This window comes from Pogona vitticeps, chromosome 1 (genome assembly GCF_051106095.1).
Source record: "Pogona vitticeps strain Pit_001003342236 chromosome 1, PviZW2.1, whole genome shotgun sequence".
Classification (NCBI taxonomy): Eukaryota; Metazoa; Chordata; class Lepidosauria; order Squamata; family Agamidae; genus Pogona; species Pogona vitticeps.
Window position 1 is genome coordinate 293006011 of NC_135783.1, and position 25706 is coordinate 293031716.

General features: G+C 42.2%; 1 protein-coding gene across 4 annotated transcripts in view; it reads left to right on the plus strand.

The window, feature by feature from the left end:
* The first annotated feature begins 10831 nt into the window (after positions 1–10831).
* SLC39A13 (solute carrier family 39 member 13) overlaps positions 10832–25706 on the plus strand; it is a 33678-nt gene continuing 18803 nt past the window's right edge. For 2 of the 4 annotated variants that reach the window (XM_078390081.1, XM_072986072.2), the window contains exons 1-4: positions 11722–11861; positions 17983–18277; positions 19888–20001; positions 25092–25213. In XM_078390081.1, coding sequence (XP_078246207.1) covers positions 18007–18277; positions 19888–20001; positions 25092–25213 — 507 coding nt within the window. In that variant the 5' untranslated portion in view covers positions 11722–11861; positions 17983–18006. Of the gene's footprint in view, positions 11034–11721; positions 11862–17982; positions 18278–19887; positions 20002–25091; positions 25214–25706 lie in introns of those variants that run through there. The other 2 variants (XM_072986073.2, XM_072986074.2) reach the window with 2 other exon arrangements.

The following is a 25706-nucleotide window of genomic DNA, read 5'->3' on the forward strand; positions in this document are numbered from 1 at the left end:
AATGAAATGCAGCTTCCAAGGCTGTGAATTGGATTGTGGGGGTCTTTTAATCTGTTCCCCAAATGTGTTTTCTCAATCGAAACCATGCTACACTCACTTCCATTCATCACCACAAGAGGAAAAATTAAAAAAAATGTTTGATGGCATATCCCTCCATCCCTTGGGAGCAAAGAGCAGCCTTGTAACTGTGATGTGGTCAATTGAGAATCTGCCTTTTTTTCAACTACCAGTTCATCTGGAGAAGTCCTCCTGGAGTTGCCACATGCTCCCCAAATAATTTGGAGCAGGGCATTTAGTGTTGTGAGATCCATCATATGTAATGCACTTCCTTCTGAAATTCAACATGCTTTTTTAAAAGATGCACATTGAAAACTGTTTTGAAAGACTTCACTATATAATCCAACCTACCATCTATGGCATGAACTTAAACATATTTCAGTTTTGTATATGTATATGTTCCATTATTATTGTACACTGCTTTGAATGTTCAGTTCTAACTGCTTTATAAATATTTGAAGTATTTTCATCCAAAACAAGGTTTCTGCAGGCAGAGTTAATCACCGTATCTTCTGTACTCCACTCATCAAATACTCTGAGAAAATTCATAGCCTCTTTGGGTCCTGAGAACATTCTTTTCCAAATACATGGTTATTTTCTGTGCTGGGATAGATAGATATTACCACCTCAGCACAAGAATTAGAGGTTGTTCATGATTTCGTGTACCTTGGCTCAATGATATCTCTCTCTAGATGTCGAGCTGGATAAATGCTTTGGCAAAGCAGCTACCATGTTCTCTAGACTTACAAAGTGAGTATGGATTAATAAGGAGCTGATGGCATATACCAAGATCCAGGTCTATAGAGCCTGTGTCCTGAGTACACTCCTGTATTGCATTGAGTCCTGGACCTTTTGTGCATGGAAGAAGAGGAAGCTGAACAGGTTCCATATGCATTGTGTCCAACGCATTTTTTTATATCACCCGGCAGGACAAAGTTCCAAATACAGTAGTCCTAGAATGAGCTGGAATTTTCAGCATGTATACACTACTGAAATAGCGATGTCTACGTTGGCTTGAGCATGTCGTGAGAATGACTGACAATTGGATTCCAAAAGCTCTCCTGTATGGAGAATTAGTGCAAGGAAATGGGCCCAGAGGAAGACCATAGCTGCGATACAAGGATATCTACAAGCGGGATCTGAAGGCCTTAGGAATGGACCTCAACAGATGGGAAACTGACATCTGAGCGTTCAGCCTGGAGGCAGGGATTACAGCATGGCCTCTCCCAATTTGAAGAAACACTTATTCAGCAGGCAGAGGCAAAGAGGCAGTCCCGAAACCAGCAAAATCAGGGAGCTGGACAGGGGTTAGATTGCATTTGTCTTCAGTGTGGAAGAGATTGTCAGTTTCAAATTGGCCTTCTCGGCCGCATGAGACGCTGTTCCAAGACCTCTATTCGGAGCATGCTACCATAGTCTCTCGAGACTGAAGGATACCTACAAGCAAGGGATAGATAGCTGCTCTTTCCAGATTTTAGCTCCTTCATTTCCCCACACTTACTACAAAGTCTCAATTTGTGGCATTATTTCTATTTTACAAAGCAATGGAAGGGTGTTAATTTTGTCACAAAAGTCACATACAATATTATTTGCTTATGTCTACTAATATAATTCAGAATAGATTCTTTGGACTCTGCTAGTTTGTATATGTATGTTTCACATCTGTCACTGTGTTTGTTTTCTGAATAAGATCAAGCCTTTCTTACTCTGATTTTATTTCTGCCAGTTTGCCTGATTGACAGATCAGCACAATGCTCAACAGTAAGTCAACTCATCACAATTCCACAAATGTCTTTGAAACAACTGGACTGAAAACACTTGGGCATTTCATTAGCAGCCCTGGAACTTTTAAGACTTATTATTGTCCCAGTTCTGAATAATTCTTGATCCCATTAGATCTAGAAATGAACTTTAGAAAGGTATGTTTGAATTTGCTCCACCCTCACTCCCAGCATGAGTTATTCTACTTCAGTACGTTGAACAATAGAAATAGTCCCCTAGGTTGCTTACCCACATTGCTCCGACCACTCTGACTTAAGACAGAAGTCAACTTTTGTTGCTCCAAACTAAATTCAAGGAGGCAGTTTCCCATCCTACGAGCATGAGGTGTCTTCCTTGACTTCTTTGGTATACAAAGAGAAGGGAGGCTTTTTTTTTTTTTACTCTCAGAAATTGATGCTCTCTTCAAGAGACCCTGGGCTCAGTCCCTCTCTGCCAGCAATCAAAGACATTTCTGTTCAGGCAGGCCATGTATTCAGGCAGACATTTAAAGTGCCTATGGCTCAGTGAGGCCTTGCTGGCTGGGCGCTGACTACATCTTTTACTTGTGTGCTTATGATTCTAATTTAAATGCCTTTGTTTTTATGTTAGGGTTTTACCATTGCATTTTTAATCTGTAATTTACTATGACTAGCTGCCTTGACTGCCTTTCTAACAAAAAGATGGGACATAAATTAAATTAATGAATGCTTAAAGCAAGTTAAAACAGAATAAAGGGGTGTTTCTAAAGATAATGTATGGAGCAAGAAGAACAAGAGGAAGTTTCAGCAACAGAGGGCAGAAGCCTTCAATTTCTAGGAAACACTAGATTGTCACAAGCACTTCAATTAGTCATCTGTTCTGTAACATGTATACAAAACTTTAAAATAAATTACAGATTACATGTACTGTATCATTCTCTCACTAATGCTCAGGGATCTACAAATGCAATACCAATGCAACCTAGCCAAATGTTGGCTATAGAAGTTATCCAGCTTGACAGTGGACTGGACCATATTAGTAACTGAGAGTCTTCAATGAAAGTTTTTAAATGGAGAGTGGATAGCCATCTGCCAGGGGGGAGGAGGAGGAAAGTGTGCTTAAGCTATGCATTGTTAGTAGGTTGGTCTAGACAACCATTGAGGTCATTTCCAACTCTACAGTTCAATGATTATTTCCACAGAAAAGAGAGTGCTGTTTCACATCACTGTGTTGACCTCATTCCTTCTATAAAGATGCTTCTACAAGGCTAGAGTAACAATAAAGTTGCAAGGTTTCTCCAATAAATTTATTGGCAAATCAGGTGCTCAGACATCTGAAAGATAATTAAACTGTGCTGAAACATTTATAAATTCAACATGTTATTAGGATTATAATAATGGCAGAATTTACCATTTTTCCAGTACATGTCAAAGATTGAAAGACTGCACACAAGATATCCCATCAACAATACTCTTATAATGGCAATCTGGCACAAACTCTTAACTATCAGATGGCTGGGACCAAGTTGATAAAAGTGAACCAGGTGTTGCTACTGTTAGATGGTTTAGTAGTTGGTTAATAGGCTGTTCCTAATGAATGTACACCATCATCATCTATCTCTCTCCTATGTCTGAGAAAGTAGATGAAAGCTCACATTAAAATATAACAGTTAATCTTTAAGATGCCACAATGTTTTTGTCTTTTTTATTTGTTCTTTTATTTTTATTTTTATGTACTTTTTACCTACAGTGGTTCCTTGTCATCCTGAAGAGAAATGACAAATAGCAATCTTCAGTGTTCGGTCCAGGTCCCAGTGTTGTTCAACATCTTTATTAATTCAATTCGTTTTTTTAAATTAAAAAAAACCTTCCAGTTTATGAATGTGGGATATTGTGTTTCTGTATTCATGATTCGAAGTGCCAGGATATAGACCAATATTGCTGCATAATATCATGCCCTCGTTGCCAGCAGGAAAAAGGATGCGAGACTTTACATATTAAAGGGCAGTCTGAATGTTGATGCTATCCATGTCAACAGTCAAAACTGTCTACAGGAGTAATTCCCAACCTTGGGTTGCCAGATATTATTGGACTACAACTCCTGGAAATCCTGGCCAGCACAGCTGGGAGTTTTAGTCCAAGAACATCTGGCAACCCAAGGTTGGGAACTACTAGTCTACAAGATACTCTCATTCATCTTGAGCTTGGGTCTTCAAAGGATAAACACCAGTCAGTAACCTCTAAGCAACTTCACTACCCTTCCTCCTGCAAAGTTATGCTTCTAGCTGAGGTTGACTCTCCCTCTCCCTTAAGGTCCATAAGAGAAACTCCCAGCACAGTGCTTTAACACATACTGAACAATATCATAAATAAATATCAAGCGTTTGTGGACTTCAACACAGTATAATCCAGTTTTAACATTCGCAGTGGGGGTCATGTGTTCTTTCTCTTTCTTTCTTTCTTTCTTTCTTTCTTTCTTTCTTTCTTTCTTTCTTTCTTTCTTTCTTTCTTTCTTTCTTTCTTTCTTTCTTTCTTTCTTTCTTTCTTTCCTTTCTTTCTTTCTTTCTTTCTTTCTTTCTTAGTATGACTTCTAATAGCTTGTATCAGGGAACTGCCAACTTTTCTTTCTTTGGGCCCCAAAACACAGCTGTAAATAAAGTAACAATAACCCCAAGCAAGAAGTTGAAAACACTCCTTTCTATACTTGGGTGGATAAAAATGATCCATTTGCTGCCTCTTCCAGTACCTGTGGCTGCCTCAGGAGACAGGCCACCGTGCCTCTCCTGTTCCCTGAGCTGGACAGAGGTAGGCTAGCCAGATAATATGGTACACAAACAGCAATCTTCTTACTAATAGGCTGATACACATGAGTATGCGAGTGAAGCTTCTCTCTCCTTTTGACAGTGTGGGGTTGTGCCTGAGAGTCACACCATGGTTCCCTGCATGTAAAATGTAAAGTGTTCCACTAAATGAGGACATTACCTTCTGTGTCTGTGAGTAAGGTGGGAGACATTAAGATATTGTGTTATATGTCTGATTAGCATATTCTCTTGTGATTGAGGACCAAACTACTGTATACTCTACAAACAGCCTGTCAATGAAAGAGGAAATTCCCTAAGAATTGGAGAACTGCTTGTCACAGCAGAACCTTCTCTCTCTCTCTCTCTCTCTCTCTCTCTCTCTCTCTCTCTCTCTCTCTCTCTCTCTCTCTCTCTCTCTCTCTCTCACACACACACACACACACACACACACACACACACACACACACACACACACACACACACACACACACACACACACACACACACACACACACACACACACACACCATAGTTTGCAAACCAGATTGCTTTGCTTTGTTACCCAGGAGGCACGTACAGGCTTTGTTTGATCGCTTAGTCACAAAAGTCTGCCTGAATCATGTCTCTGAAACACTAACAGATTTCAGCTGCTAATGACAGGCTATCTGTAACATATAGTTTGGCCCTATGGGGCTAGCTAGGCAGCTACTCTGTGGGGCTTACAATGTGGGTTCAATATATGGAAGCTCCCTTTCTTTCACTCTTGAGCGCTGACACACCTTTTTTTTGTTTTTAACAGACTAACAAAAGGTGAGCGGTAGATTGCCCTCTTGTCCTTGAAGGCCTCACACTTCTGTTCCCGTGGAATCAGTTGAATGTAACTGCCAGTACAGACCACGGTGGGTAAACTGTGATGGTATTTTCAAGAACACTCTAACTGTATGTGTTGTTTCTCCACTACTTTATTATTTTATTAATGTCTTTTCCCCTTAAAGGATTATAAGGTCACAGAATTTGGCAAAGCTTCAGAAATTCTACTTTGGGGACAATAATTCCCAGAATCCCCTGTCCAGGTATTCTGGAAGTTAGGGTCCCCAAAGGAAATGAGCCCAACTGCTCCAATTTGGCTGTCATTTTTTTCAGCATTGTGGTAGCATATTAAACAGATTTTCATTTAATCAAATAGACTGAAAGACTGATTACAATTTTAAAGAAGAGATACAATAAAGAGAGCGCATGAGGCAAAAGGACTGGAGAGGCACAAACATGTAGATAAATTGTGCCTCTGTGTGGTAATTCTGTGGTACTGCAACTAATTCCTGAAATCTTTTTGGAGGACAGGCCATATATGACAAATCCAAGAATAGTAATATTATAGAGTAAACACATGGAGGCACTATTTATCCATGAAATTTTTCAGGCACTGATATGTTACATTCAACTGTTGTCCAAAAGGTTAGTTTAGGCATCCTTCAGTCTCAAGAGACTATGGTAACGTGCTCTGTATGGAGGACTTAGTGTGGCTGAGGAGGCCAATTCGAGAGTGACTATCCCTTCCACACTGAAGACAAATACAATCTGTCCCCTGTCCAGCTCCCTGATTTTGCAAAAAAGATACCAAACAGGGTCAGCACGAGGACACAGCCCTGTTTCACTCCGCTTCGGATGTCAAAGGGATCCGATGTTGAGCCATCAAAAACTACAGTGCCCTTCATTTCCTCATGAAAGGACCTGATGATGTTAAGGAGTCGAGGTGGACATCCAATCTTGGGAAGTATTTTAAAAAGGCTGTCCCTGCTAACCAAATGAAAGGCCTTTGTAAGATCTATGAAGGCCACAAAGAGTGGCTGTCGTTGTTCCCTGCATTTCTTCTGCAACTGTCTGAGGGAGAATACCATGTGGATCTATTAGCTCAAAATCCACGCTGTGATTCTGGATAGACTCTGTCTGCAAGCACCTGGAACCTCTTCAGCACAACATGGGCAAGCAGCTTTCCTACAATGCTGAGAAGAGAGATGCCAGGGTAGTTATTGCAATCGCCCCGTCTCCTTTGTTCTTCTTCAATGTGACGATGTTTGCATCCTTTATGTCCTGTCATACTCCATCTTCCCTCCAACAAAGACAAGAGATTTCATACAACTCAGTTGTGATGATCTCTTTACAGCACTTCAGCGAAAGGTCGAAAAGGTCTACTTACTCAATAATGTGCTCTTTAGCAAATTCCAGTCTTACAATGCCTCATCCTATATTTATCTACTCAAAAGCAAAACCCAGTTTTGCTTAACTTACCCATAAGCAAATCATTATGGGATCACAACTTACAACACTTCCAAAATCCATATTAATGAAGCACACTAACTGAGTTCTTAGGATGATTCAAATGTCACAAAAATATGAATGATTTCAGACCTACAGATCTTTTTATGAGGCAAAATGTTACAAAAAGCAAGTGGGCTGGATAGTGTGTGTTTCAGAGTGAAGATTGACCAAGTGCTGAAGTTGTGATGTCTGCATAGTTAAAATTCTAACAACCGAAAAGTCTGCAGACATTCAAAGTGGGTTCCATTGAGTAATGTGATATAACTGCCCCATAAACCCACCTGGAAAAAGAAATAAGCACATAGTGGTTGATTCTACTTTTCTCCTGTCTATCCATGGTGAATAGAGAGATAAAACGATGAAGTACAATGGTTCCTAGATCGATGGAGAATAAGTAGAAACATCTAAGGTGTGATGACATGGGGAACAGATCACATTTGGAAGGGGTGAATTCTTGAAGAATAAAGTCCCAGTTCCATGTGGCATCATGTTAAATGACTAAACGGGGTATTCTCCAAGCATATAAGAAAACAAAGGTAACTAACATGCTAACAAAACATGTTAGCCCAAAAATCCCAAAAACGTTTGTACCTTATTATTGTAGTACTTTTATTAGACAACTCAAAGATCACAAAAAATGTGCAAACTTGAAGCAGGAGAAAGAAGAATGGCTTAATACTGAAATCATAATCTTTGCATACCAGGAGTGATTCAGTCCTGGCCTCCAGTGTCTAAAACATGGGTCTCCTCCCTTCTGTTACCTTGAGTTTAAATAAAGACATGGCAAGTGTAAACAAGCAGGAGGAAGTCATAGGAAAGATACAGAAGAGTCACCCAGCCTTAACTGTCTACTTTCACTGCTAATGCATGGACCGCTAAACTAAACCAAGCCAAACCAAATGGATACATAGCATATTATTCTGTGTAAAATTTTAAAAAACAAAACAAAACAGTAACAACATGAACAGTAGTTTAGGTATCTGGCTGTAGAGCCAGAGGTTGTAAATTCGATTCCCCACTGTGCCTCCTTGACAGGAGCTGGACTGCATGATCCGTAGGGTCCCTTCCAGCTCTATAATTCTAAGATTATTATTATTATCAAAATATTATCACCTTGCCATTTTCTCAACTATAACAGGTACCCATGGCAGGTCTGTTGGGACAGAGTATCAAAGAAGATACTATGTTAAACACATCACTTGGAATTGCATCAGATAAAAATGAAATGAATTATTATTATTATCAAAATATTATCACCTTGCCATTTTCTCAACTATAACAGGTACCCATGGCAGGTCTGTTGGGACAGAGTATCAAAGAAGATACTATGTTAAACACATCACTTGGAATTGCATCAGATAAAAATGAAATGAATAGTAGATGCGGAAGAGATATTTTTATACAGTCACAATATGCACAGAGGTAAGATTTAATCCTTTCCTTCCCTGCTTTGCTAACAAAGAAAAAACATCCCCAGAACTAGTATCAGTTTGCACTCCTGTTCAGACAATGTTAAATGTCCAACTTTGATTATAGATGGTGTTCTGGTGGGCTATTCAAAATATCTTCCATAGTCCAACAAAAAAAGAAAAAGAAAACCATACAGTCAAAGTGACACTACAGACTGAGGTCAATATCTTTCTCCAGTCATTAGGCACTACTGCTGTTGCTTTTTTATTGCAACTGGCTTACCTACAGTGTAGATGAAATTTTATCCCAAATGATCTGATATGGGGTTTGCCACATTTATCTGTCCACAGCCAAAGAGATATCTTGTGTTTCAATATGGGGCAAAATGGTATGGGGTTGTGGGGAGGGTGTTGAAAGATTGGCAACCCTTTGTAACAAGATTTAGAAAAACATTCCAATGAGCAACAGCAGAGGTAGAATCCAAACCTACACTTCTGACTTTGCAGCTGCCATTTTGAAACTCACTTTTAAAATAACAACCTGGCACCCACATATGGCCATCATTTCTTTCTTCATCATCCACAGCTGTGTAATGTCCCGTCTAATAAAGACTTGTATGGGGTCAAAAGTTATTTTGTTTGTGATTTGTTGTTGTTATGTGCTGTCAAGTTGTCTGCAACTTACCACTACTTTATGAATGAGCAACCTCCAAAATGTCCTGTCTCAGCAAACATGCTCAGCAACTCTAAACTTAAGGCTGTGGCTTCCTTTATGGAGTCAACCCATCTCATATTTAAGCTCCTGTTTTTCCTGCCACCTTAAACTTTTCCCAGCATTATTGTGCCCAAAGTATGACAGCTTCATCATTTTTGCATAAAAGGTCCACATAGCATTTTTCTTTTGTGAGTGTGATTGACCTTGAGTACTATGAATTTTGACTTTTGGTAGAAGTATTCTTTGCACTGTCTTAGGCAGTAAAAGTACCTTGATTTAACCTGTTAGACAACAGTCAAAGACAGGCCCTCCATTACTAACTTATCATGAGTAGTCACTGAACAATTGAGAGGCTATCAATAGCCCCAAGAGGACTGCCCACAATTTTTTTCTGGACCTGGAATTGAGAACATGTGACTTCTCATTTGTGTGTGTGTGTGAAGGTTCGCTGGCGGCCTCCCCGAATTTGTTCAATAAACCACGGGTCGTTTGTAATTCAAAATCTGTGTTTGTATTTATTTCTTTTGGCAAAGGTAACAACTCTCTAACTGCATTCTTGGACAACTTCTCTTACGAGACCAACAGATCTTGCAAGGGCAACCAAAGTTCTGTTTCAAAAGGATTTAACAATTTAACTTCCCAGGGTCCTGGAACTAGACAGTCATACCTGGAGATTTCCCCTTCCACAACTTCTTCATTCAGTAGCAACAAGGTCTGCTCGTCTCCCTCAATCCTCCAAAGCGTGGATCCCTCTCCCTGACAGGTTCCCCATGGTCCTGGAGGTATCTCATCCTCCGTGCCTCCTCTGCACACCATGCCCGACGTTCCTCCGATTCTCTGGCCACAGCTTCTCGCTCCTTTCTCTATCGCTTTCTCCACTCACGGGCTTCCGATTCTCCCCAATACGACTGCACTGGGGAAGCCCTCTTCGGCATCGATAGTCGGCTTCTACCCTGGGAACCTTTACCTGTTCCCATTGTCTGGTCCAGGGATCTTGTACTCAGATCAAGTCCCAACCACCCAGTATATTGTCCCGGCCCACATTTATATGCCCTAATCCCGCCTCAACCAGGGATCGCCCTCGTTCCTCTTTTCCTGCCAAATCTTGTTCTGTCTGTGTAGACATATTTAACCCCCGCAGGTTTGTCTCCAGTTCAAGAGTATCTACGCTCTGGTGTATCATCCGGGGCGAGGTAGGAGGCGGAGTAGTCTGGATTCCTTTGGTCGATTTAGGGAGAGACGGCACTCCGACGAGAGCTTCTGCACTCTCGTCTCTTTTACCCCAGTGTGCAATGATAGATAATACTAACAAGAACAACTGTGTGCCATCAAGTTGATTTAACTTATGGTGACCTCTTCTAGTTTTTTCTAGGTAGAGAATAGTGAGAAGTAGTTTACCATTTCCTTCTTCTAGGGGCACCCTGGGACTGTGCAACTTGCCCAAGGCCACGCAAGCTGGCTTTTCTCAAAGGAAGGCACAGTGAACTCTCAACCTTTGGCTCTGGAGCCAGACACCTGACTCACTGAGCTCTCCAGCCATTGCTAGATATTATCCCCCAAAACTGAGAAAACTCCTAGGTTTCAGAAGCAGCAATTTACTTCTTTTAAACAGTTTTTCCTAGGAGTGCATTTTAACCTCTTCCTCTGGCTATCTGTGGGGATTATTTTTTATTTATTAGATCATCTTTCCTTTTTCTCCCTCCCTGAGAGTGTGATTTATTGATGAATGACGATTTAAACCTGGGACCTATTTCACACTTTACCCACCCTCACAGTCTACAGAGAGGAAACAGGCAGGCAAGTGGAGGTCGTTGCCCTTGAGAAGGCAAACATATAAGGGGAAACAGCCGCTGCCAGTGTGACCTGGTTTAATGAAGTCCGGTGCCTAAATCCAAATTCCCACACGACTCAGGGCTATCCCTTCGCTTTTTGCAGCTTGACTGACCACAGAGGTAAGAAAGACGCAGCTGCTTTCTCCACTGACTCAGCCCCGGTAAGTCAATCTCTACCTGAATTTCCCCCAAATGTTTCTGGACTTCATCTCCCAGAAGCCCCACGCAGCACAGCAAATTGTAAGGGAGTCTGGGAGTTGTAGCCCAACACCAACATGAGGACTCAAGCTAGAAAAGCACTCTTTTCGGCAGTGCACTGGCCCTGATGCATCCTCTGTATTGCCTAGAAACCTTCTTAAGCTCCGTTTGGAAGTCTTTTCTTGTCGTTTCGGCCGACATGTTTTGCTACCTCGCTGTCTTTGGCTGCATGAGGACCAACCAAAGCACGAGAGTTTCCTGAAACACTGAATCCACAGCCATCGGGTGAAACACAAACTACGCACTTGGCCAGATTCACAGAACGAGCGCGACGACTTGCAATGGGCGCGCTATAAACTGTACGGTAGAGTAACGCCGTATCTGGTCCCCCATTGGTGCTCTGACCAGAAACGTGTTGCTTTTCCTTTGGCTCTTTCAGCGTCACTAAGAGTACGAAATATAATATAAAAGTTTGTATTTCAAGTTTCTGCTACGTTTCTGTGTTTTGTTTTAGTTTTGCCTGGAGACGCTTGCACAGATTAACACGCCTACCGCTTTGAAAACTAAAGAGTACGAGGGGTGCTTCGCCTATTAGTCCCCCCCATTAGCGACGTCAGACGCGCGGTGCGCTTCCTAATATGTCCGCCGGACCGGCGACTTCTGATCCGCGGAGGATGGAACCGACGTGGCTGAGTTTGGGAGGCGGAGCTGAGCTGGCAGGGGCGGGAGGAGTCCCGGGCAGAGACGCAGCTGGATGGCAGGGGTAACCCGGAGCTCCCCGGTATCACACGGTAATGAACTCGAACCTTTCCCGGGGGGAAGAGGCGTCGGGGTCGACTTTTGGAGGGAAACTCTATACTATTACCACCCTCTTGTCCTGGGTGTTGAGGGATCCCCAAGTTGTCCGGGCTGGGACCCAGGGGTGCCTGAGGACACGGTGCGGACGGAGTTGAGAGCAGGATGGAAAAGCAGAGGCGAGGGCAGAGGGAGATGCAGGCTGCGCCCGGGCGACAATAAAACCACTCGCTCTCCAGCATGTCTGGCTGCGAGGCTGCAGCGCCCTGACTCTGTCTGCGTGCTTTTCCTCAATGCCTGAGGTCAAGCCTTCACCTCTTTCGACCTGTAGTCATTTTCCGTTATTGCATTTAGCTGCCCTCTCCCTGTCGCTCGTCCATCGCAGCCTGATGTTTTTATTTTTAAATGCTGAGGTTTTGACGCTGTTGTGTAGTAGATGACTTGCAGAGAAAAGAGTTTGATCATGCTTTCCCAGGGCAGAGAATAGGATTTAGAATCCTTCTCCCTCCAGGGGAAATGGACATTGGGTCGCCAGATGTTTTTACCTCCTGGACCCTTCAAGCATTCCACAAAGGAAAATAACATATAGCTATAAAGTAGAGTTCTGACCCAAACCACACAGTTGCGACTGGTCAGGTTGGTTTGCTTAAGTATCAATCATTTCCCACTTCTCCAGTTTGAATAATCTCCCTGCTCATTTACCTTTTCTTGGGTAACTGAGACAGCAAGTGGAATTTGATTGCAGCCAGAGGACATGGAGATCTGTATTGCTCACTTCTGTGCATATCCACATGGAAGTTGCTTCAATGTGGGTTTCTCTCATATAAGCTCAGACATTGTCCCATTGAAGCATTTAATCTTGATTTCCCTATTTTTCATCACCGATTGCAGCTTTAGCATGTCAGTTGGTCATAGCTCAAAATTTAGATAAATTTACAAGAAAGGGTTTCAGTGTAAAATAAATGGCCTGAAGGCACCTGTGTTGGAAATAAAGTGAAGTGGGTGTCGTGTGATGGAGGTTTTTCGTGCTATAGCTGTTCACAATTGAGGACGTTGTCAGAGGTAGGATACTGGGACAGGCAACAGAGGATCTTGTGGAACTTCAAAGACTAATACATTTATTGTGGCATAAATCTTTGTAGACCGGGTTTCATTTTGTCATTGTAGTAGGTTTTATGCTTATGAATGTAGAGAAAAATGGTGAATGGGTGAAATGGCAATGAAAGATGTAGTGTTTGTGACAGTTTTATGTGAAGCTTGAATCAAGATTGGGGAAGGTATGGCTCTCCAGATGTCATTGGGCTACAACTCACATCACCCCAGCTCACTCAGTAGTGAAGCATGATGGGAGCTGCAGTCCAACATCCTCTGGAAGCGTGCACATTTCTTACTGTTGGCTTAAACACACATAAGAGGTGATCAATTCAAAACAACAATTTATGGCTGTCCAATTTTTCTTGCTATGCCCTGTTAGTGGGACAAGAAACGGAGCTATGTGAACTTGATCAGTGTGAGAGTAACTAACTTGTTAAGAACAAAAGCACATTACTTAATGGTTAACGTAGAGACTAGAGTGGAAAGAACTATAAGAACCTGCAAGATTTCATTGCAAACTTCAGCAGATATGTCATTTGATAGAGATTTTTAGAAATGAGAAACATAATGGGGCATCTACAGTGAGGCTCCCTCCTCAATCAGTCTTCAACCTGTCTACAGGGAGGTCACATGTACCAGTGTATGGTTGGTAAACATCATTTGAGAATTTTCATCATTTGGAATGCTTGAAGGGTACAGGAGGTAACATATAATAAAACACATAACTTGATTTTTTTTTTTAATTCAGAAGGAAGCCCACTCTGCCAGTTTTCTGAGAAAAAGAAGAGGATTATAGTGGATGGTAGTGTGTTAACTTGGTTCATGCTTCTTTTTAGGCCTGTAATAAAGGGGGACATTACAGAGATTTGTGAATCTTTGAATAGTGTGGGAAAAGGTGGCTACTAGTGGGTCGGGTTTTTTTTATATAGCCTTTAGAGGCAATTAGACAGAAGAAAAAGCTAGGACTGTCAGTGGCTCTTGGTTATATTAATGGTGAAACTATGATAGGCAGGTGAGCCAGAGGACAGTATGATTCTGTCCTCTTTCTGTAATGCAGAATAGGCTCAGGGAATGGTTTGTTTCAAGAATTGCTGGTTACATGATCGTTCACTAGATGATATCTCCACTTGCCGAAAGATTCCAGGCTTTACAGGTCATAAGCAGCACTTTGAATTTTGCCTGAAAATGGACTAGTAGCCAGTAAAGTTGTAACAAACCTTGACATGATTGTTGAAAAGCTGGTGGGAGGACAGAAGAAGTCTTCCAGTAGCTGGATAGCAGTGCTCTCATTGCCTCTTGCCATTCCCTGTGTCTAATGTGATATCTGGGTGTAAAGAAACATGTTTAAGATGCAGAGATGTTTGCATTTGAAGGGGCTTTTGGGAGACAGTTTTTGAGAAACCCAGTTCACCTCTTGATTCAAAGGATAGATTTGAATGAACCAAACATTTTCATTCCATATTCACTTGCAATATTGGAATAGGTCTCTCCGTTGCTGTACTGTTTTGTACATTCAGGAGGATTGTGGTGCTTTTCAAAGTCAGAAGTAATATGAAAAGAGGTGCAATCGTTTTGTAAGCAGGACTTGGTGAGAATTGATGGGTCAATATTTAGAAAAGATCCTGTGCATAGAAAATCCTGGGGAGAAGTTTTAAATCTCAGCTGAATTAGCTACTGTGACTGGGAGCTGCAAAGGCTTATAGTTGTTGGCAGAAGGTCAGGATTTCCAGTCGGATTCCAGGCACACACTGCTGGACTTGTAAAATAGTTCTGGAAGAGAATGTGCTTGTTGCTATTTCTACTTCCGTTGCAAGGGAGTAAGATGACATTTTGTCTGGACTCACTGGTATAATTAGGAGCCAGCCGTGGACTTCCAGCTCAAAGTACTGTATCTGTAATTTTTCTTTGCATGGTTGTGTCATCCAAGGAGGGGGGGAATGTTACAGCCGTGTGGTCAGTGATGGCAAAGTTGTTGGGGAAGGAGGCTGCAGAAGAAGAAATTCTGACCCTGTGGTATAGCAGTTGCTGGAGGGAGAGCTGAGCTGGACTTTCCAGGTGCTTTGGAGGAACGCCGTTTCTAGAATAGATTGGAAATCTTGCGCTAGGGAGGCTCAGCAGTTTCCAGAACGTCCTAAATAAATACTGTACTTGGATTTATTTCTCCTTTCTCTCTCTCTCTCTCTTGACTTGGTGCAAGTTTACTCTTTGGGTTGTGTTCACTGCATAGTTACTGGGACTGGAGTAGCATTAGGCTTTTAGGCATGAGAGACAAACAGGCTTGACACAGCATTGAGAAGGACAGACCAATTTTTATTCAGAAGTAGGTGTGTTTTGGATAGCTCAGTGGTTTAGGATCTGGCTATGGAGCCAGAGGTTCGGAGTTCCATTCTGCACTGGGCCTCCTGTGAGTAGAGCCAGCCTGTGTGACCTTGGGCAATCTGCATAGTCCTAGAATGCCTCCAGAAGAAAGAAATGGTAAACCATTTCTGAATATTCTCTATCTAGAAAACCCTGAAAAGGTTTGCCATCAGTCAGAATTGATTTGATGACACATGATGATGATTATGATTAGGTATGTTTAGGATTGCGGCTCAGCAATGCAATCTTAGGCCTGTCTTCTCACAGGTAACTCCTGCCAAATTCAGTCAGACTTTATTCCCAGTAAATGTAAGATTGAAATCTAAATCATGTAAGGCCTCTTCTCCCCTTACTCGTCGTCGTCGTTTAGTCGTGTCCGACTCTTCGTGACCCCATGGACCAGAGCACGCCAGGCCCTCCTATCTTCCACTGCCTCCCGGAGTTGGGTCAGATTCATGTTGGTTGCTTCGCAGACACTGTCCAGCCATCTCATCCTCTGTCATCCCCTTCTCCTCTTGCCGTCACACTTTCCTAACATCAAGGTCTTTTCCAAGGAGTCTTCTCTTCTCATGAGATGGCCAAAGTACTGGAGCCTCAGCTTCAGGATCTGTCCTTCCAGTGAGCACTCAGGGTTGATTTCCTTCAAAATGGATAGGTTTGTTCTCCTTGCAGTCCAGGGGACTCTCAAGAGCCTCCTCCAGCACCACAGTTCAAAGGCATCAATTCTTCGGTGGTCTGCTTTCTTTATGGTCCAGCTCTCACTTCCATACATCACTACAGGAAAAACCATAGCTTTGACTATTCGGACTTTTGTTGGCAAGGTGATGTCTCTGCTTTTTAAGATCCTGTCGAGGTTTGTCATTGCTTTCCTCCCCAGAAGCAGGCGTCTTTTAATTTCGTGGCTGCTGTCTCCATCTGCGGTGATTATGGAGCCCAAGAAAGTAAAATCTGTTACTGCCTCCATGTCTTCCCCTTCTATTTCCCAGGAGGTGATGGGACCAGTGGCCATGATCTTAGTTTTTTTGATGTTGAGTTTCAGACCGTTTTTTGCACTCTCCTCTTTCACCCTCATTACAAGGTTCTTTAATTCCTCCTCTCCCCTTACTATTACGTACCATCTGAAAAGTCAGCACCTATCTTTTACTGGTTTTTTCCTCCTTGGTCTTGCCTCCTTCCCTCCACTCTACCATGGTTGCATGTTCTTTCTGACCTAGAGACATCTTAATTATATCACATATATTCAAGTCTCTGTTTCAGAAACTTTTCACAGTTTGGGTAAGATGCCTCTAGGGAACACAGCTGCTGTCCAGCAAACCATGAGATGGTTTTGCCTTTAATGTGTCACTATGGAATGTGATCTGATTCAATTTTTTTCCAGTCTATGGGTCATGACTACAAGCCTTGACCCTGGGAATTGGGAAGGGCTAGAAAACCAGCTGTTTTTTGGTTTTGTTTTTCTAAAAAAACCAAAAACATATCCTTCCTCTTTTTCTTAAGGAACTCAAGGTGACATACATAGCTGGCTTGTCTTCCCCGTAGTCCTGTGAAGGAGGCTGAGAGATTATGATTGATCATTCAGCAAGTTGAATGTGGATTTGAACCTGAGATTTTTCAGTGAAAAATCCATTTGATAAGGCCTGATCAGAATAAATCCATTAAACCAGTTGCTGAATGTTCAGTCAGTACTTGTGTAAATCCTGATTGCCTGTTCATGCTGGCATAATGTAAACTTACACCAGTGTAAATGTGCTGAGCATTATGCTGTATTTGATTGCCAAATTGATTGCATGTTCCCAGCATGAATGATTATGCAGTGAATTGACAGAAGTTGGCTTTGGGGAATCCACAAATGATACCTCTGTGGATCAATTTTGGCCATTGATTCAGTGGGCCTACTATAGTTGGGATTACCAGTTGGATTCAGGTCTCCATATTTAACCCAACATCCCAACCTCTATGTCTGTAACATCCACAGAATCCATTGACTTGTTTTGAAGAGTTTCCAGCTAGGCTGTTGTTCTTATGGCAATACTTGAGCTGACTCCACACAGCTCTCTTATTATTTGGACCTCTCGCCAACCTGTGGTCAGGTGGCCACTTTGCCTCTGTTCTAATTAGGACTCGTATACACATTGTAATTATTGTAACTGGCTAGGAAGAGAGCATGGATTAATCCTTAATGTCTCTGTTTGATAGGGGTAGACGAGCCTTTTTTCTTTGTCTGATTGGATCACATTCCTAATCTCCTTCTCAATAAGAACCGACTTTTCCACATAGACACATGTCGCAGATATATATGTGCCTTCTTTTTTTTAAGGATTCGGTCACATTCACGCAACTCTGCCGGGATGAAAATGAAATTCAGGAACAGAAAAAGGATTCTTGATTGAGATGTGTGGCAGTGACTCTCTTTCGTTCTGTGGAGTCAAGCACAGAGTAGCTGTTCAGGAGCCTCTCATCACACGGAGAGAGTTCCTTGTTTAAGAAAATAAAAAAGTGTCATCCTTCTTCTCTCTGATGGGGATAAGGAAGCTGAAAAGCTGACTCAGGGACATAAAACGAAAGCCTCGAGAGGGCTGACTTTTCATGGGTGGTGTTGCAAGACAAGTGCTGAAGAGTCTTAGGCACAGCATGCTAATCTGTTTTTCCTTTTCTTCCCTGCAGGGATCAACCAGCCTGGCTGAAGCAATGATGGGACGAGGACTATTTCTCCCTGGAATGCTCTCCCCCTTATTCCTTGCTGTTACCTGCCAGGCCCATGATCTTCCTCTGGGCCACACTACCAGCGGGGCTAACTCCCTGTGTGAAAAGGAGACAGAGTCCTGGGGAGCTATATTCAGTGAAGACCGCCTGGATGCCTGGATCTGCTCTCTGATTGGCTCAGTGATGGTCGGGCTGAGTGGCGTTCTTCCTCTGCTGATCATTCCTCTGGAGACAGGGGCAGCTCTGAAGTCCGAAGGTAGGCCGTCTCCTCTTGGAACATAAGCAGTCTGGCTCCTTTTTCTGGCTAGACCTCCCGGTCAGCATTTATTGAGAGTAGTACACATTTTAAATGCAAGAGCTGAGGTCCTGCTCGTGGCCCAGGAAAGCTACCTACTGAAATCTCCCGGAGCAATTTGTTCTGTCAAGTTGTTCGGCCACACAAGATGCATAGAACTGGGGCTACATTTGGATTCCCAGGAATGCACATGTGACGTTTTTGACCAGCAGATATTCTGACATTTAGAGCACAAAATACCCGGTAGATGTGTATCTCCTTGTAACCCTCATAGCAACAATGGCATATATCGCCCTGTAACTTGAATAAATGATGCACATTCATCATTTCGTATGATTTATTTACAACAAATTGCAGAAAAGAGCAGAATGTGAGACAGAAAAGTGCTGTCCAGCCTTTCAAACTGCTGGCTTTTCCATTTTTCCCAGGTATTACCCACCCATTTTGCAATAATAAGAGTAAGAAAGCTATATGTTAATGGAAAAGAATTGAAAGGATGTGGCTTCCTGTACCAATGCATATGTTTATGGCATTTAATCAGAACTAGAGAATACCCATGGCCATGCCCTCTTTTCAACACACCAAGTGTATTGTCTTTGATCCTGGCACAGCTGGCTTGAGTTCCCTGTGAGTGTATTGCTTTTCCTGATCTGAGAAATGCAGACGCCAAATGCTCCTAAATACAGTGGTGCCTCGCTTAGCGATTGCTTCGTTTAACGATGCATTCGCTTTGCGATGGGTTTCTTTGAGGAAATTTCCCCATCGTTTAACGATGTTCTCTATGGGGGAATTTCACTTAACGATGTCTGTTTTTGCTCATTTAAAAGTGACTTAAAATGTTTGAAACCTGTTTTAAATGCTTGGATTCGGTAGTGCACCTTCTGAAACATGTGCAAACTTAATTTGGTTTTGTTCTGAGTTTTCGTTAATTTTTGGTGACTTTTTGTTTTCCCCATTTAAATCCATTGAACTGTCTGTCCAATGGTTTTCAATGAGGGAAAAATCAAAAAATCAGCAAAAATTAACGAAGACTCAGAACAAAGCCAAACTAAGTGTGCATGGGGTTCACAAGGTGGACTACCGAATCCAAGCATTTAAAACAGGTTCCAAACATTGTAAGACACTTAAAAATGAGCGAAAACAGACATCGGAAAGCCATTCAAAAGCACTAAAGCCGGCTTCAGTGCTTTTGAATGGCTTTCCCTTGGGGGAAACATTGTTTCACTTAGCGATGTTTCCTATGGGGATTTTCGCTTAAGGACGGCAATCCGTTCCAATGGAAACGGATTAACCGGTTTTCAATGCATTCCTATGGGAAATGGTATTTCGTTTAATGATGTTTTCCCATAGCAATGTCTTTTTTTGAACCAATTAACATCGTTAAGCGAGGCACCACTGTATTGCAATTGATCTCCCAGAGCCAGTATTTCTTTGGCAGTAGAGGAAGCACCATGATCTTGTGCTGTGAGAGCTTGAGTTGTATGCATGTCGATGTCTCCTTGAGTTTCTTTTGAGGAGCCAGTAGTATAAGCCCGTGCCCTGCAGGAACTGATTGCTGTTTTGTCTTTCAGAGGGATCTCGTCGAATGAAGCAGCTGCTGAGCTTTGCTATTGGGGGTCTTCTGGGAAATGTGTTTTTGCACCTGCTCCCTGAGGCCTGGTCATACACCTGTAGTGCCACAGCAGGTAACACTTGAAACCTTTTTGGTACCCTGGAATTGCAGAGCAAGTGCCAGGCATCAATGAACAAGGCTGGGCACTGTGGTCTGTGTCAGATACACCTGTGTAGTTTGCTGCTGGATTCTGGGATTGGATTTCCTCCTCAGTCTCTTCTCAAAAGAGACAATATTCCCTCACTGATGTGGCTTTTGCCAATAACAGTGTTGGAGGGTGAGAAGAAGTCTTGCTTTGTAAAGAAGAAAGATTAAGCACAGCCGGTTTGTTTCCAGAGGCCACTGTTTCCCGACAGGGCATGTTCTGGATCCCCAGGCCCACAATGTCATCAGTCATAGCCAGAATGTGGTGGCAGCCTTGCATCATCTGGAGGGCACTTAGCTGGGGAAGCCTAAAGAAAAACAGGAGCAGAACAGGACGGTCTTTCATATTTGCCTCACTGTGTTTTACCATCCTGGATGGGTGGAGCTGCTGTGCCACATGGCCCTGTAATTAACTGCTTGATTAGTAGGAGCAAAATTTCCTGGCCTTGCTCTCAAGGGCCCACGGAGCGTGGCACCTCTGTCTTTACACTGCCATATGCCTTGTGGTTGCCAGAGCATTCTCTCTTGAACGTGTCCCTCTGGCTGACTCTTCGGGAATGCGTCTGTTTTTTCTTGTAAGCCTTTTATCTCTGTCGTTTGAGTTTTAGGATTGTATTGCCTCTAACTTGTCTTTCTCACTTATCTGCAGTCAGTTTGAACAGAGGGTGTGAAGTGGATCAAAAGGCACATTTTGTGCCCTTAGGCCGAGAACTTGGCCGGGTGTGGGAGACGGATGAACAATCTTTTCCAAGTTGTGGGTTTCATGCCTGTGCATGCTGTTTAGATGGGTGTAGCTTCTAAATTTGCCATGATAGATGTGCATGGCTGTAACAAGAGCTGCTGGCATTTCTCTGCCCAAGAAATCTCAGTTTTGTTCTTGTGTAAAAGAAGACTAATTCAAAGGATTAGAGTGTAGCACATTTGCCTGCTGTACTTGGATATTCAGCAGGAGCTAAAGGCAGCAAAAAAAGAGAAAGACCAAATAGGAGATGTATTGACTCCCTAAAGGATGTCCCTGACTTGAGTTTACAAGAGTTGAGAGGGCTCTTGAGGAGAGGGCATTTTCGAATCTCTTGTTTATAGGGTCAGCATAAGTCAGAGGTGCCTTGACGGTACGTAACAACAACATCCACGTATTCAAGGAACCAGCTTTCTGGCACAAGAACTGGACTAGAAGAGGTCAGGCAGGCAGAGTTCCCAAGAGTGGGGTGGGGGTTAGATAAGCAATAAGGATTCAAGGCAGTAGGCGATGGTATAAGCTTCACAGTCTAGCCACACCAGTGGCTAGATTTGGCTGCATGTTTAAAATTCTAAGGTTTTATTGCTAGGAGAGAGAACTCTACTCATATGCTTTACTACTGATACATCTCATTTTCAAGGTTTTCCCACACCATAAGAGTATATGTTAAAATGAAACCTGGCCCTTTGAAGACCCAGATTCTGTACCAGATCCTGTATTCAAGGCTTAGAGCAGTGGTTCCCACCGTTGGGTTCCCAGATGTTCTTAAGACTCCAACTCCCAGAATTCCTGGCCAGCATAGATAGTGGTAAAGACTTCTGGGAGTTTTAGTTCAAGAACATCTGGGGAACCCAAGGTTGGGAATCACTGACTTCATGGCATATAACATTCAATTTAACTCCTCCTCCTGATCTGAAGGGTACTGTATGTTTTCTCAGTAAGAAGGTTTAGTAATTTAACTCCCCCTTCCCAATCTTGTGTATCTGTGTATAACCTGCTTATTGGGCAACTGGGGAAAAAGCTGTTACGTGTGAAAACTCATTCTGGGCTCAGTCAGTTACTCTCTAAGGCAACTGTTCCCATGTTTGGTTCCCCAGATGTCACACCACATCTCCCAGCATCCCTCAGAACTGGCTGCCTTGTTCGGAAATGGTGGAACTTGCTCTCAGATCTCAGGGCTGGGAACTGGCAGGGGTGAGACTCCTTTTAAAAACAGCAACTAGAGTTTTCATGGCCTACTCTTATATGTATAAAGCAAGAGTGCATTTGCAGGAAACAGATTTAATCTTAAAACAGATTATTTATTCCTCAGCTCTTAAGTCTTGCATTTGCTCAACAACAAATGCGGTGGCGCTACAGGCGCTGTAGGATGTGGTGGCGCTGCAGGTTAAACCGCAGAAGCCTCTGTGCTGTAAGATCTGTAGATCTGCAGCTGTAAGTCCGAATCCACCTGACGGAGTGAGCGCCCGTCGCTTGTCCCAGCTCCCGCCAACCGAGCGGTTCGAAAGCATGCAAATGCGAGTAGATAAATAGGGACCAGAAAAGATTGTCTTCAGACAAAACGCTGGCTCTATGGCTTGGAAACGGGGATGAGCACCGCCCCCTAGAGTGGAACACGACTGGACAAAAATTGTCAAGGGGAACCTTTACCTTTTGCCTTTGCTCAACAACAAAAGAAGAGCCCTACTGGGTAGATTTAAATCTGTCTAGACTAGAGAGGTGGAACCTCCACCCCAATGGCTGGATGTAGCTGGTGAGAGTTTTCCATTTGGCTTGCAAACTGCTTCTGTTATTATCTCTGATCATCAATTAGAGATAATTAGATAATTGGAGATAATCAATTAGAGATAATTATCAATTAGAGATAATTAGAGATGTTATTTCAAATATGGAAAATGTTGCATGGATCTGAGCTCTGGTTTACATCTTTAGATCACTGTTATTTGTATGATCTGACTTTTATCTTTATGATTTTCATTGGTCTTTTCCCATTGTCTATTTGATTTTATCAGTTGTTCACCGCCCAGAATAGTGCATTGCACTGATGGGGTGGTGTACAAATCAATGAAATAAATCACTGAAAAAAATAATAACTGTTATATGGAACTGAGCTGAGCTTTGCTACCCTGGAAGCTTTGTTTAGAACTGGGTTCCAAATTAATATTTATTTTCCTTGGCAAAAAAAAAATTACTAACAGTAACTGCTAGGCACTATATCCAGTGTGGTATAGTGGGTAGAGTGAGAGACTAGGACTCAGGAGCCTGGGTTCGGATCCCTGCTCAGGGGGTGTGGATTTGGTAAAACCTCTCTTTAAATATCTCACTTACCTTGAAAGCTATGTTAGGATGGCTATAAGCCAGTTCCAGCTTTATGGCATATTTTATTTATTTTATTTTATTTGTTCGATTTATATCCCGCCCATCTGGTATATTCTACCACTCTGGGCGGCTTACAGAATATCAAAAACAATTAAAAACAAACAAACATAAAAACATTCACATACAACAATAACAAATAGTGCATGAATAAATAAATAATAAATAGCACAGCAAAAGAAATCAGTAGTTCACAGGAGGGAAGGCCTGGATGTACATCCATGTTTTCAGCTGGCATTTGAAAATACCCAGCGTAGGGGCCTCGCGAATCTCCAGAGGAAGGTTGTTCCAAAGGCGAGGAGCCACCACCGAGAAGGCCTAACTTAATGTCTTTTCCCGCCGGGCCTCCCTCGGCGTCAGGCTCCTCAGGCTCACCTCCTGACTCATGTGGCTGATCCAAGTAGATCTTGGTGGGAGCAGGCGCTCTGCCAAGTATCGAGGTCCTAAACCGTTTAGGGCCTTATAGGTAAGCATTAGAACTTTGAAGTCAATGCGGAAACCGATGGGCAGCCAGTGCAGAATGGCCAGAACAGGAGAAATATGTTGGTGTTTTCCCACTCCAGTAAGGAGTCTGGCCACTGCATTCCACACCACCTGAAGTTTCCGCATCAGCCTCAAAGGTAGCCCCACGTAGAGCGCGTTACAGTGCTCTAGCCTTGAGATTATATAACAACAAGTGCTAGGCAGTCATTGGAAATGGCCAGTGATCGGATTGGAACTTGCCGAGGACCCATCCTTGTTCGTAGAAGGGGTCTTTGACCCAAAGCTTAGCTATGGCAGTTCCTGATGGCACTGTGCATGGGAAAGTAGATATTCTATGCTGGGGAAATGTAGTCTCAGCAACAGCCCTGATCCCTTTCTTAATCCTACTGAGGTGTGTGCAGTAATGGAGATCATCTGTCTGTGGCCTGCTGGCACATATTCTTTGCAAGAGATTTGTGCTCTGTGTCAGTGTGCAAGTCACCCAGCACAGCACAGTGATCCGTGAGGAAAGCTCACATGTAAAAAGCCCATGTGCTCTGCTGCTTTTATTTGATCACTGTTCTTTGTTGAGCAGTCCATCTCATTTATTTATTTATTTATTTATTTGTTTGTTTGTTTATTTATTTATTTATTTATTTATTTATTTATTTGTTATGATTGATTGATTGATTGATTGATTGATTATTTTACAAGATACAAACTAAAATAATGGTGCTCCCCACCACCATTGGTATCTTCTCGAGGGCTCTTCTCATTGTCCTCCTTTCCAGAACTGCATTGATCCTTGTATTGGGACTTTACCTCTTCCTCTTATTAACACAAATTCAATAAATCTACCCTATATATCATAAAAAGTATCTTTTTTTATCTCCCCTTTCTTAACTTTTAAAATACAAGACAATTTATCATTTACAGCAAGATTCCAAACTCCATTGTACCATTCTTTCAGTTGAGATTCAAGTTTAGAGTTCCAATTCCTAGCTATAATTAATTTTGCAGCAAACAATAAATTAGTAAGTAGTTCTCTAGTTGTAAAATCATAATCTTCAGTAACAAATATTTATAACAAAGCCATTTCTGGATCCAACATTATATCTCTATCAAAAATATCTCTTAATTCCTCAGTAATTAGTTTCCAAAATTTTCTACCCTCTCACACTCCCACCACAACTGAAAATATGTACCAAATGCATCACTTCTTTAACAACACTGTCTAGATTTGGCTGCATGTTTAATGCTGTAGGATTGTATCACTTGGCCCTAATGGCCTTTTGAAGCAATGAAGGGTCCTCTAAGGATCCACTTTACTTTTCTTATATCTAGAAGGAAGGGAGTCTTTGAGGTCTGTGATTTTCAACCTTATGGCAGAAACAGTTTGCTCTACCTTTTTCTTCTTCTCTCCTGTTTTTTAACCATTCAAGGAGGAGGGCAGAGTTTCCAGCAACAGAAGCTTTTAGGCCTCTGGGTGATTATTGGCTTACTGACCTTCCTGAGTTTGCAGAAGATATTTCCAGATAATGAAAAGCAAGACAGTTTCAACTTGGTGAGTGAACTATGATAGGAGTAAACAGTCTTTTTTCTAGGAGCTTGGAGATCCAGCGGTCTTGAGCTCCAAGAAAATTTTATAATGGGAATCTTATTTGTTGTTGCACCTACTGTAACTCCAGAGTTTTGTAACTTAATATCTGTTATGCTGCCACAATAACAGTAATATCATTGTTATGACTAAAAAATTTTGCAGAGCCTGGAGCAACAAAGGACTGTAGCATAAAAGAGCTGATATCCCAGAAACCTGGAAAGCCAGAATATTATAATGACAGAACAGCATGCCAATAAAGGTTTCTGTACTATAATGACAGAACATTGTATAATTAGAAAAAGTGATATTATAAGTCCTGAAAATGCCTTCCGTGTGCTTACAAATTGTAACATAAACATGTTCAGCTGTCAGGATGTTATGGTACAGTGACCTTACTCGGCTGGAGAGCTAGCTAATTGTTTCAAAATGACTAGAATAAACTATTGTTCAAGCCTCA